We start from the raw sequence: 13,440 nt of genomic DNA, 5'->3' as shown, positions 1-13,440 counted from the left end.
GCCGCTGGGTGGGGTCATCAGGGGGTGTGGAGCACAGTGCCATCAGTATGCGGATGACACGCAGCTCTACATCTCCTTCTCACCTACCGCAGGAGATGCCGTTCTGTCCCTTCAGCGCTGCCTGGAGACCGTACTGGAATGGATGCAGGAGAATGGGCTGAGGCTGAACCCGGACAAGACGGAGGTACTAAGGGTGGGCGCCCCCACAGTAGGGGATTTGGGAAACTCCCTCACTTTTGGGGGGGTGACCCTGCCCGCCAGGGACGGGGTCCGCAGCTTGGGGATCCATCTAGACCCGGCGCTCACTATGGAATCCCAGGTGGCGTCCGTGGTCCGCACCGCCTTTTTCCACCTTAGGCGGATAGCCCAGCTGCGATCCTACCTTGATGTCGGGGCCCTCACCACCTTGGTGCATGCGCTCGTAATCTCAAGATTAGACCACTGTAATGCGCTCTACGTGGGGCTACCTTTGGGACTGCTGCGGAAACTACAGGTGGTGCAGAATGCGGCGGCCAGATTACTCAGTGGAGTGAGAAGATACCAACATATCTCCCCCACTCTGGCTGCTTTGCATTGGCTGCCCATCCGTTTCCGCATCAACTTCAAAGTGTTGATGCTTGTGTATAAAGCCCTAAACGGTTTAGGACCTCGATACTTGGCGGAACGCCTCCTCCCACCAAGATCTACCCGTGTCACTCGTGCGAGCCAGGAGGTGAGACTGAGGAGCCTAACGCCGAAGGAGGCCCGGAAGGAAAAGACTAGAAATCGGGCCTTCTCGGCGGTGGCTCCTCGTCTCTGGAACGACTTACCCCCTGAGATTCGCGCGGCTCCCTCGCTGGGTATTTTTAAAAAACAATTAAAAACTTGGATGTTTAGGCAGGCCTTCCCAACAGATAATTCCTGACGATTTCTCTCTACCCTACAGCTCTCCTATCCTGTTTAATAATTTTTTTTTATTTTTTTTTTTTGTTGTTGTTAAGTAATATGGTTATATGTATTTTTATTGTTTATTCTTATGTTGTTAGCCGCCTAGAGTGGTCCTCACACGACCAGATAGGCGGGATATAAATAAAATAAATAAATAAATAAAATAAATAAATAAATAAATGATGGTATCCGGTCAGGCCATCAACATTTTCTCAGTCTTTCAGCAGGGGGAATCGCTGTTTACCTGTAGCTGGATAACTGGCTCCTGGCCACTGAGTCCAAGTCACGAATTGGTAGACACACCTCCTTGACACTATCCCTTTGTCAGCATTAGGACTGAAGGTCAACATAGAAAAGTCGACTTTTCAACCTACACGGTGTGTATATTGTATTAATGAGACTTGGGATGCTTTCTTGAAGCAGGGTTTTCTTCCCTGATGACAAGTCTGTGAAATTGCTTGATTTCTTATGCTCCTTTTTTTTTTCCTCCAGGCTCTTGCTTCCCTGTCCTACAAGTCCAGTGACTCCTGGGGCTGATGGCATCTACCACAGCTGTGGCACAGCATGCTCAGCTGAGGATGCGGTCCCTTCAAGCCTGGTTTCTCTCACTTTTTCAGATATCTTGCAACCACCCATCCACATTGCTCCAGATGACTCCAAAACTCGCTCCATAACTGGGCTGGTGGGGATTTCCCCCCCAACCTACACTTAGGGAGACTCTTTTGCCTCTTGACCCGTTTGGTTCAGTCCGTGGTGGATGCCAAGCCCGGGCGGGCAGGCTTGCCTGTGCCACTATATTGCCCTTGGCCGCTGGTAGCTGGCCTTCATGTCAAGTGCTGGAGCTCCTGGCAAACACCAAGGCCTTTTGGGCTTCTTAGCCCCTACTCCGGGGTCGGGTGGTCCAGGTCGCATCAGGTGATACCACTGCAGTTTATTATATAAACAAGCAGGGTGGTGCTCATTCGTTACACCTTTTCTTTTGCACCATTGACCTTTCAGAATGGTGTTATGCTTGCCACATTTATCCAGTGGCTGTACGTTTCACAGGCAGGAACAATTCCTTAGCAGACCATCTCAGCAGACTAGAGTCCTGTCCTCACAAGCGGGCTCTCGACGATGCCATCTTTCGCCTCCTCTGTCATTGATGGGAAACTCCAGACATAGATGTTTTCGCATCATGGACAAACTAGATGTGTGCCATGTGCTGCTCCTGAACCGGCATCAATCGTAACTCCCTAGGGGACGCTTCCTGATGAATTGGTCACAGGGCCTCTTTTACAGGTTTCCACCTTTCCCCCTTCTTCAAAGGACTGCTGTTCGAGTCCTACATGAGTGTGCAAACGTCATGCTTGCTAGCCATGGTTCTTGATCCTGCTCCCATGAGCTGCAGAATACATCAGGTTGCAGCTGGTCCCTCACCTACTATCTTGGGACAAAGGTCGGATGTTTCATCCGGGCCTTGTGTCCCTCTACCTGTCGGCTTGGAGTCTTCCCCGACAGTAACAGACATGCTCAATCATGCTCACAAACCTTCTACCACCTTGACCTACTCCTTTAATGGGTAGGCGTTCTGCCACTTTACATCAAGACAACATTTGCCTACTAGGCCAATGTCTCTGGATGCATTCCTTCAGTTTCCCCTTCACCTGTTTCACCTGGGACTGGTTCATTCTACCAGCAAGCTATTTCTCTGAGGCCTGGAGAATATGCGCCCTGCCTAATACCTCAGTGGTCTCTCCAATTGCTACTTTGACAGCTTATGAGGCCTCCCTTCAAGCCCTTGAAGTCAGCATCGCTCTACTTGCTAGCCCTCAAGACTGCCTTTCTCCTTAGCTTGCAGGCCTGGTGGACTGGCTACACTAAGAGCAGATCCTCTTTTCTGCAAAGTAACCTTATGGCCAGACCTTACCTTCTTCCCTAAGGTATTTTCTGCCTTCCATTTGAACCAGCCAGCTGTCTTTCCTGTCTTCTTTCCCGCTCCATCTTCTCCACGTGAGACAGCGCTGCACGCTCTAGTTGGGAAGCATGCTCTGTCATATGATGTGCATCACACAACCACTTTTCATGCCTCACAGCGTCTCCTTGTTACCTTTGCTGGCTCCTCCTTCTGAGCACTAGCTTCCTCTCGGACCATCTCTAGATGGATAGTCCAGGCCATCCATCTTGCCTATAACTTGGCAAAGACTCCTCTTCCAAAATCACTGAGAGCTCACTCTACTAGAGCTGTAACATCCTCAATGGCGTTTCTCCATGGAGTGGATATCGCGGATGTCTGCCATACTGCCATATGTGCCACTCCATCTACCTTCATCTCACTACCACCTGGATGTTCAGCCCAAGGTTCAGGCTGTGGTAGCTCGAGCAGTCCTGGCTTCTGTATTTCATGATGTCCCTCCTCCTGGTTAGTCAACTTGCCAGTCACCCATTAGTGTGTATTCACAGAGACCACGAAGGAGAAAAGAGGTTACTTATCTGCAACTCTGGTTCTTTGAGTGGTCCTCTGGGAATTCACACGTCCTGCCCTCCTCCCCACTGTCCATCACATGTGCCATGGCGTGTTGGGCAGCGGCGGTCGGTTCTTTGGAACTAAGGGTTAGGTGCTGGGGGTGGAGTTATATAGCCAGGTGTAGGGGAGGTCCCGGCACCAAGTGCTTAAAGCTGTGGAAGTTTCTGAAACTGCTCTGCTTGAGCACAGATTAACCCATTAGTGTGACTTCACAGAGGACCACTCGAAGAACCAGAGAGTTACAGGTAATTAGCATCTTATCCCACATAGCCATATGCTAAATACATACTCAGTTCAGATTTACTAACTTAAAAGCTACATATTTTACTCCAATATTTTAGTACAGGGGTGGACAACTTTGGTGCCTCAAAAGACCAATTTTTCACCCACCTCAGGCCACACTGCCAGTAACAATGATCATGCCTTCAGAATCCAACAGCAAATTAATCCTTCATATTTTGGCATGTAACTGAGAAAAGCCAGTTAAAAGCAACATTTTTTTCCTGTTTTAAATGAGATTTTTGCAATTAGCGACAAAATTCGACGACATAGTTCACTGGTGGAATTGAGTGGTACAAGTTCGAGGGATATCTTGGTAGCAGAAAAATGACCAAAGCAGATGTGTTTTGTCCCTCTCTACTCTTCGAGTTTGTTAATGTTTCATTTTGCATACTTTTGATACAAGTTTTTTTGTTGTTGATGATGATGATGATAAATCCACATTTCTGGGGATTGTTCAACATCTGTTCCCTTGTGACGGTTGTTTCCTCTTCGGAAGGTGGTCAGTCACACTCTGGAGAGGCGCCAGGAGCTTGGCCCTCCGAAAGAGGCAGAAGGCCGAGGCAGAGCCTCAAAGAGGACAAAGGAGACACCCATTAAATATCGGAAAACTTCTCCACCGGCACAGAAGCAGAGAAGAAAGCCAAAACCCAAGCAAGAAACTGCTAACAAAGCACAGAACCAAGAAGAGGAATTTCCATGTAAAAAGTGTGGCAGGTAAGAGGAGGAGGACTCTCTTTTAATTAACTGTACATGTTCCCTCTACACAGTGAATGTGGTACAGCATTGAGAAAGTGTTTGTCTTCACCCCTTTTTTCTTTTACTTAACTGTGCTAATAGCTCAAGCAGTTGCCTTCTCCCAGTTGTAAAAATAGCTGTCTAGAGTAACAGAAAGGTATTCCTTAGTTTCTCTATTCATCATGCTGCAAATTTTCTGTGTCCCATCTCAGAAGTTGTCTGCATTTTACTAATAGAAACTGAAGGATTCCTGTAAAGGTGGAAATACATTTTGGGGACATCTTGAATAAGTATTTCAATAAAATTTTGATTTAATTGTATTCGCGAAGGCTTTCACAGCTGGGAGCAAATTACTACACCGGAGCACAGAGTCCTGTCCTCTGAAGAGGCCGGCCACAGAGACTGGCGAAACGTTAGGAAGAACAACCTTCAGAAAACAGCCAAAGAGCCCGAAAAACCCACAACAAACATTTGATTTAATTATTTTTACAGTAGCTGCAGATAACAGTTTGTCATCATCATTATCAATTTTAATTTGTATGCTGCTTTTCCATGCTGGAAGTGACTTTTAAAAAAAACCCACTATACAGTGTTGTGGGAATGTATCCCTACAGGAAAAGCAACCAAAGCATTTTATCAGTGTTGACATTATAACACTATGGCCAGAATCCCATAGCGTATATATGTCAGGATAAGTGTAATGGCATAAATCTCACTGGGTGGTTGCAGTTAGTTTAAAGAGTAAACATTTTGTGTGACTGGTGCACAATGAAGAATACAAGTGGTGACTTGTTAACTAGTGACAATACACTACTGAGATTTATGCCATTGTGCTTATGATGGCATATATAAGTGTTGGGATTCTGCCCAGCGACACTTTCTCTACAAATAGATGGTATCGCTTTGATTAATTTTATTTGGCTTGAGGTGAGTATGCCGATCGGTGTATTTCTACAGTGCTCATACATTTTTTGAATTCAGGACTAAAGAAATAGGCTTATTGTTAAACAGGGCGTCAGTTTGCATATAACTGTGTGTCTTGCCCAGTCATCTCGAGTGAAACTGGGAAGATTTGTGGCCTGGAGGGATCATTAAGTGACAGACATAACTTCTCTTCCAAACTCGGCCTAAAACCCAGTAAACAGTGAGTTTCAGCAGGTGTATTAAATGGTGAAATGAGAAAAATGAAATCTCTGTCCGGGATGTTTATATGTGGGGATAGTGACACTTAAGATGGTGAAAACAGAACTTTCTGTCACTGGTCAAAATTCTTTGCTGTTTGTACTGCATTCCTTTTCCTTGAAGAGACTGAGAAAGAAGCGCACGCTCAATAGCTTTCTGACTTCTTTGTTTCTGTGGTCGTTTTCAAAGAAACTGTATGAATGACCTTGAAAAGTCTGTCAGGGAAAAATAATAATAAAATAAAACAAGGAAGACAAAAACATGGTGGCACATTAAAGACTAACTGCTATATTTTGTGAGCTTTTGTGGACAAGTCCACTTCCTCAATCCACCATCCCAGGTACCGGCAGTATCTCCAGGGCCAGTTTTATGCTTGCTTGCTTGCTTGCTTGTTTATTTATTTATTGTTTGTTTGTTTGTTTGTTTGTTTGTATATCCCACCTATCTGATCAGTTATGACCACTTCTCCTCCCAAGTTTTCTCTTCCCTCTTCATTGCGTTTCCTGCCACCAGAAGCCCCTGAGGTTAGCAAGATTTCATCCAGATTTCAACAAGTTTTCAACCAGAGCCTGTTTGAGGTTCTAAAAGCCCTTTTTAGAAAAAGAAAGTGACTTCTTGTTTCTTAGAAAAAGAAACAAAATATTTTTAAGGCTTAAACCAAGGCCCAGGAGGGGCAAAATTCTGTTTGTATGGCAAATTAGTTTCCCACATGAAGCTTTTCGGAGTACAGTTTCTAATACTGGCTGGGAGGGAATTATAGGTGGACCACATGCCGCCCACAGGCGGCACTTCACCACCAACTCTGCATTAGATCGCTGGTGGGATCCAGAGAACCAGCTAAAGTGACTTTGGCTATGCCCAGTGGGGTTTTCTTGTTTGTTTTGAATGGTCGATACTATAACATAATTGTCTTCTTGTGTTATGGGCGTGTTTTGCTGCAGAATCTTCTACAAGGTGAAAAGCCGCAGTGCTCACATGAAGAGCCACGCTGAACAGGAGAAGAAGGCAGCTGCCCTGAAGCAGCGAGAAAGAGAAGAGGCGGCAGCAGCGGCAGCAGCGGCGGCGGCAGCTCGGAGACAGGCTCAGCGTGAGGAAAGCAGTGGCAGCGGAAGCACCAGTGGGGGCAGCAGTAGCAGTAGCTCTGATGAAGACGGAGAGGTCTAGTAAAGGCCTGTGGTCGAAGCTGGAATCTCAGACCCTGAGGACACGTTTCTCTCGTCTGCCTGTGGCGTGAGAGCCTCCAGCCCTCTTAGCTTCCCTCTTCTGTTGCCTTGCTAGCCCAGACTGAGTTGAACTGATGGATTTTAAAAGAAGTATGATTTTGAAATTTATATTTTTTCAAAGAAAGCTGAGATTTTATTAATCTTTTTATTTATAAATAGGTGTTTCCATACTTAACTCTGGAACAGAATTCAGTTTTCCTTCAGTTCAAGCCACCTTGCCCTGTGTTTGCCAGGAATTGTGATAACAAGCCTTAGGGCCTTGGCATCCACATCAGAAAGAAAGAACTGTGTCAATAGACACAAGTGACTTCAACAGTTTTCATATGTAATTTCAAGAATCCAGGCTGTTTACTGTGGATACATCCTCCTCCCATCTCCACATTTTTTGGTAAGACATTTGTGGATAATCTTCGTTTGTTTAGATAGGGACAGCCAATATATGTTTTTCCTCCCCCCCACCATAAAAGCATTTATTTTCACAGCAGGTAGGTGTCCATGAAAGTCTGGTAGTCAATCCGTGAGCAGTTTCCCTGGGAAGAACAGCTATTTTAAATACCTGTTTTTCAGACACTGGCAATTGCTTAGCTAGCATTAATTCAGTCTCAGAACCAGACCTTCATTTTTCATGTTTTTGTACATATTATACTGTTTGGAACACCTGTTCTTGGTGAGACTTGAGTTATTGGTGCCCATAACTCAGTGGTCAAACAATGATTTTGCTTGTACAAGGGCTCAAATTCTATTTCTGGTGTCTTCAGCTCAATGGATTGTGAGTCAGTGGATTTTGGGTGATAACACTTCTGTCCAAGACCACGAAGAGCTGCTGCCACCAATCAGCATTGAATGGGTGAGATGGACGACTAGTCTGACCCTGTAACGTAGCTACCTATTCATTTGTCACTGCTGCTGAAATAGGTGTGCCAAGAAGGTGGTGGTGAAGATTGACTTTGGATTCCCCACATGAAGCCTCACTGCACTGTAATTGGATCTGTTGTTAGTTATTTTCCTTCTTCAGACTGTCCAGTCATCTTTGAATATTCCACAGAAGAAGAGCCAGACACCTTAGGATTAAACTTCAAATCCTATTAATTTCCTTTTTTTATATAAATGCCCAAAACTGCCTCAGAAAACTCAGGATAATTTGATTGAAATTTCATTCATTCATTTGTAAATGTAACTGGTGGGCTGTGGTTTCTAGCAGAAAGAGAGCCTTGATTGGCAATCTGTACAGTGGGCAACATGCAGATATGAGCTGTCAGAAATCAAGGATGCCAAATGTTTGGCCGTGCTGTTTAGCCGTGTTCGGAGGGTTGCTGCTTCCTAACGTCTGAGGGGACACTCAAGAGGAGGAGGCTCTTGAGAGTCCCCTGGACTGCAATGAGAGCGAACTTATCCATTCTAAAGGAAATCAAGCCTGAGTGCTCACTGGAAGGACAGATCCTGAAGCTGAGTCTCCAATACTTTGGCCATCTCATGAGAAGAGAAGACTCCCTGGAAAAGATGCTGATGTTGGGAAAGTGTGAAGGCAGGAGGAGAAGGGGACGACAGAGGACAAGATGGGTGGACAGTGTCACCGAAGCAACCAACATGAATTTGACCCAACTCCGGGAGGCAGTGGAAGATAGGAGGGCCTGGCGTGCTCTGGTCCATGGGGTCACGAAGAGTCGGACACGACTAAACGACTAAACATCATCTCACCAGTCTCTGTGGCCGGCATCTTCAGAGAACAGGAGTCAGAACTTTGTCTTTGCCAGATCACAGACAGAGTTCTGACTCCTGTCCTCTGAAGATGCTGGCCACAGAGACTGGTGAGATATTAGGAAGAAAAAACCCTCAGAACACGGCCAAACAGCCTGAAAAACCTACAACAACTAAAAACTTCCCACAAACAACCATCGTATCCCAGCCGTGAAAGCCTTCTAGAATACATTGATACCAAATGTATTAAGGAACAACTGATACATCAGATTCAGTGCCCATATTGCTAAATGTACTCAGGGTTTCCTAGCACAAGTGTGCATTAGTACTTCAGATTTGTGTACCGTTCATAACTGCAGATGGGACTGAAACTCTTATCAGCAGTAGCCAAAATAGTCAGTGACAATGTATGAATACGTAACAACTTGAAGGGCCATGCACTTCCTGTGTCTAAGGCAGAGCTTGAAATTAGCTACCAGTGACATAATTAGCTGCAACTAGTTATTTCTGGAGTAAGAATGTGACTGGAAGCTACAAAGTTATGTTTTGGGTATTATTAATAACACCTAAGTGTAATAAGTTAAAGCTTATTTATTTTCAAATAAATTGAGGGTAATCTTAAGACATTCCTGTTGACAGGAAATTTTTTTAAAGTGTTAATCTGTTCTCTTATCAGTCCTAAGTGGCAAAAGAAGTATTCTTTCATTCTAGGGATTTTTAGGGGGGAGGGGAGGAATATCTCCAAGGTGCAATATCAAAATGGGCCATTAGAGGGAATCAGAGAGTATTTCCCATTTTTTTCCTTCCTGAGGATAACAAATGCACTATTCATGCCCAGAACAACAAATTACTTACCTGAGAGGAGCAACAGTAATGGGTTGCATAGAAAAAAGTGACACAAGTTATTTCTAAAACGTAATGTTTCAAGCTCTGGTCTACAGGATGCTGAAGATAGTCAGTAGCTTATGAGGGGAGAATATTATTATTTTCCAAGATACCTTCTTTCCTAGGATTCTGGATAAAATTTCCTGAATTTGCAAATATAGAACTGCCAGATATGAAAATACATATACATTTATTTGCATATTTTAATGATAAAATTCAAAATGACTTTAAATGTTTTGTTATTAAATACAAATTCATGGACTAGAATAATGAAGGATGATATATAGAATCTGTATATATTTTAAAGTTCCTGTTCACCTCCTAAAACAATTGAGGATGTGATTTCTTAAAGAGAGTTCTATACAGAATGCACTATATTCTGCATTTGGTAGTAATATGAATTATCATGAGATTGTGTCCTAGCAGTCTAAGAAACAACATGCCTATGAATACATTCACACACAAATGTGTAGATGAGAATGGAGGAAAGGAGTTACTTGGTTCAGTCCAGAATTTGGGGGGGGGGAGGTAGTTTTTTGCACTAGCCTCTGTGTGCTGCTTTCTAGAATAATGGTGAATTCCTCTGCCCCATATCTGTTTATTACTCTGGTCAGAAAGACTGCTTTTAAATTTTACTCTGTTCATTGGTGCTTTTACCCATTACAGTAAGACCACCGTAGATGAGAAAATTATGCCCACAGTATTTTACTTCGCCACTTGCACCAGGCATTTTCATATTAGTCATCTGTAGGATGAAAAGCCTCTTCCGTTTAATGAGCAGTATATAACCTTTTTCTTCCTGGTTCTTGGAGACCATTTTTACTCACTGCAAGCAACCTACAAGCCTTGATTAGAATTTTTAATACAAAATTTAGATTAATAAGTGTGGTTACAGAATGACCTCCTTTCCTGCTGAAATCAGAAGATGCCATCTTGATTGCCAGCCTTGAAATGTATGGTTATTCGTACTTCGAAACTTTTAAATCTTTTCTTTACAACTTACCAAGTAAGATCCTGATGCTGTGCCTTCCTATTATGTAGGTCCTAATTAATATCCAGCATCCCATAAGAATTCAGTATGTGAACCGAGAACTCCCAGAAGTACAAGCTGGATTTCGAAGGGGCAGAGGAACTAGAGACCAAAATGTTAACATGCCCTGGATTATGGAGAAAGCCAGAGAGTTCCAGAAAAACATCTGCTTCATTGACTACGCAAGAGCCTTTGACTGTGTGGACCACAGCAAACTATGGCAAGTCCTTAAAGAAATGGGAGTGCCTGATCACCTTATCTAACTCCTGAGAAACCTATACATGGGACACAACAGTTAGAACTGGATATGGAACAACTGATTGGTTCAAAATTGGGAAAGGGGTACGACGAGGCTGTATATTGTCTCCCTGCTTATTTAACTGATATGCAGAATACATAATGCGAAAGGCTGGACTGGAGGAATCCCAAGCCGAATTAAGATTGTTGGAAGAATTATCAAGAACCTGAGATATGCAGATGATACCACTCTGATGGCAGAAAGTGAGGAGGAATTAAAGAACCTCATAATGAGGGTGAAAGAGGAGAGCACAAAAATGGTCTGAAGCTCAACATAAAAAAAAAACTAAGATCATGGCCACTGGTCCCATCACCTCCTGGGAAATAGAAGGGGAAGATATGGAGGTAGTGACAGATTTTACTTTCCTGGGCTCAGTGATCACTGCAGATGGTGACAGCAGCCATGAAATTCAAAGACGCCTGCTTCTTGGGAGGAAAGTGATGACAAACCATGACAGCATCTTAAAAAACAGAGACATCACCTTGACAACAAAGGTCCGCATAGTCAAAGTTATGGTTTTTCCAGTAGCAATGTATGGAAATGAGCTGGACCATAAAGAAGGCTGACTGCCAAAGAATTGATGCTTTTGAATTGTGGTGCTGGAGGAGACTCTTGAGAGTCCCCTGGACTGCAAGGAGATCAAATGTATCCATTCTGAAGGAAATCAACCCTGAGTGCTCACTGGAAGAACAGATCCTGAAGCTGAGGCTCCAATACTTTGGCCATCTCATGAGAAGACTGAGAACGAGATGATTGACAGTGTCATCGAAGCTACCAATATGAATTTGACCAAACCCCGGGAGGCAGTGGAAGACAGGAGGGCCTGGCATGCTCTGGTCCATGGAGTCACGAAGAGTCGAACACGACTTAACGACTAAACAACAACAACATCCCATAACCACTAAATTTTTAAGCACATCTACAGAAACATTTTAGATGCAATGTAATTTACCATTATTTCCCAGTAAATTGCACCTGAGGTGCATATTCCATGTCCATACTGAACACACTTTTATTTGGTGTTTTGCAAGGTGGGTAGTGAAGCTAGAATAAAGGGGAGCTGAAATAGCGAATGTATTGATTTTCTGTGGCTTTGCGTATTGACAAGTATTCCAGCTACACAGAGAGAATGAATTTACAGGATTGTCTTCTGGCTACATTACGTTCACAGTATGTCATTTTTGCCAATAATAATTTCATTTGTAATAAATATCAGAGAAATTCAGGCATATCAAGTTCATGGAGTTCAGTGGTACATACTGCCAAATGAGCGTGTGAGGGAATTACAGCTTTAGATTGCAGTTCTCAACTCATTTCTAGGGAGTAAATTCTGGACTCAGTTCAGCTTCTGTGTAGACATACTTAAGGTAGTATTGCACATCCAGTTAAACATTACAAACAAGTTTAAAAATTCATATAGTCCTTGGGAAAGCTTAATTTGGCTGGCGTCAATTAGGGTTCTCTTTGCTGTGTTCGACTTTCTTTCGTTGGTTAATTTGCTTAACCAACAAAATCATCAGTGTACATACAGATCTCTACATTTCCAATATATCTTGTTTTGATGAGTAACCCATTTCACTTCCTCCTTTGTTTTGAGAGTGCTGATCAAGTGCCTCTGAAAAATGAATTTTCTAAAGCTTTTTTGCTGCTATCAAAAATATTTGTATCTCACAACACTTTCCCATGCACTTCTTTCTTGTAGTGCATGTTCATGCAACCCATCTCCTGGAGTACCTTCCGAACAGATCAGTACTTTGGGAGGAGATGGAAACAGCACAAATGCCTCTGCTTTTCTAAAACAGTGATCTGAAACTCTCTTCTTGGGTTCAGCTGTTTATTTAGTCCCATGTGTATGTTTTTGTGCAAGAGCTGAAATTCTGCAGGCACAAGGACTGTGCAACTTCCATTCATTTCTGAGTACTGTTTGGGAAGCCTGCCCAATCTGTTGTGTTAGAAGTGACTGTTGTGAAGCTGGCTGTAGTCTCTGACACAGGGCCACAACCTTAATCTCCAGCTGCTTACATTTTCCACTTCTCCTCCCTGGAATATGGGATTTAAATCAACAGCTGAACCTATAAAGATGTCCAGCTGCTTATGTTCAGAAAGAGGTGAATATATGTTTGTAAATGTCTTTGTATGTTGGATGTTGTTGATAATTTTTGCCAGTTTTGTGGTTGTTCCAAAATGCAGATTTGCTATAAACTGGCTTCTCTTGAATCCGTGTTAAATTTGTAATGCTGAAGGTTTTTGGTGTACTGTACAGAACCAGTCAGTCTCCTTGTAATTATTTGTATAAATGCTTTTATTAAAGTATAGAGCTTTTATTTTAACAAAATAAGCAAAAACTGTGTCTGTGTATTTGCTGCACCTTTAAAAAAGACTGTTACATGTTAAAATATTGTACATATGAAAGTATTATATACCTCTTGTGTACAGACACGATGAACAAAACAATTTATTTTTGTGCTTTTTTTTACAGAATATTAATACACTAAAAAGTCTTGCTGATGTGATTTAATGTACTCATGTAACTTATTTACTTCTGGATGTTCCATTGTATCATTTTAAACCTTTTAATTAAATAAGGTTTAAAAGCAATTTTTGAAAGAAGGTGTTTTATGCTTTGAGCTAAGAGGGTGGTAAAATCTTTATGATCTGTGTGCTGCAGAAAGTG

The 13,440-nt window shown here is 43.0% G+C and overlaps 1 protein-coding gene across 6 annotated transcripts in view; it reads left to right on the top strand.

Annotated features, from left to right (window-relative positions):
* MIDEAS (mitotic deacetylase associated SANT domain protein) overlaps positions 1-13,364 on the top strand; it is a 92,767-nt gene extending 79,403 nt beyond the window's left edge. For 5 of the 6 annotated variants that reach the window (XM_072986203.2, XM_072986204.2, XM_020810167.3 and 2 more), the window contains exons 12-13: positions 4,212-4,429; positions 6,574-13,364. In XM_072986203.2, coding sequence (XP_072842304.2) covers positions 4,212-4,429; positions 6,574-6,796 — 441 coding nt within the window. In that variant the 3' untranslated portion in view covers positions 6,797-13,364. The remainder of the gene's footprint in view (positions 1-4,211; positions 4,430-6,573) is intronic. The other variant, XR_002302040.3, reaches the window with a different exon arrangement.
* Positions 13,365-13,440: the final 76 nt, after the last annotated feature.

Source organism: Pogona vitticeps, chromosome 1 (genome assembly GCF_051106095.1).
Source record: "Pogona vitticeps strain Pit_001003342236 chromosome 1, PviZW2.1, whole genome shotgun sequence".
NCBI classification, from domain to species: domain Eukaryota; kingdom Metazoa; phylum Chordata; class Lepidosauria; order Squamata; family Agamidae; genus Pogona; species Pogona vitticeps.
This window is presented reverse-complemented; position numbering and strand designations above follow the sequence as displayed.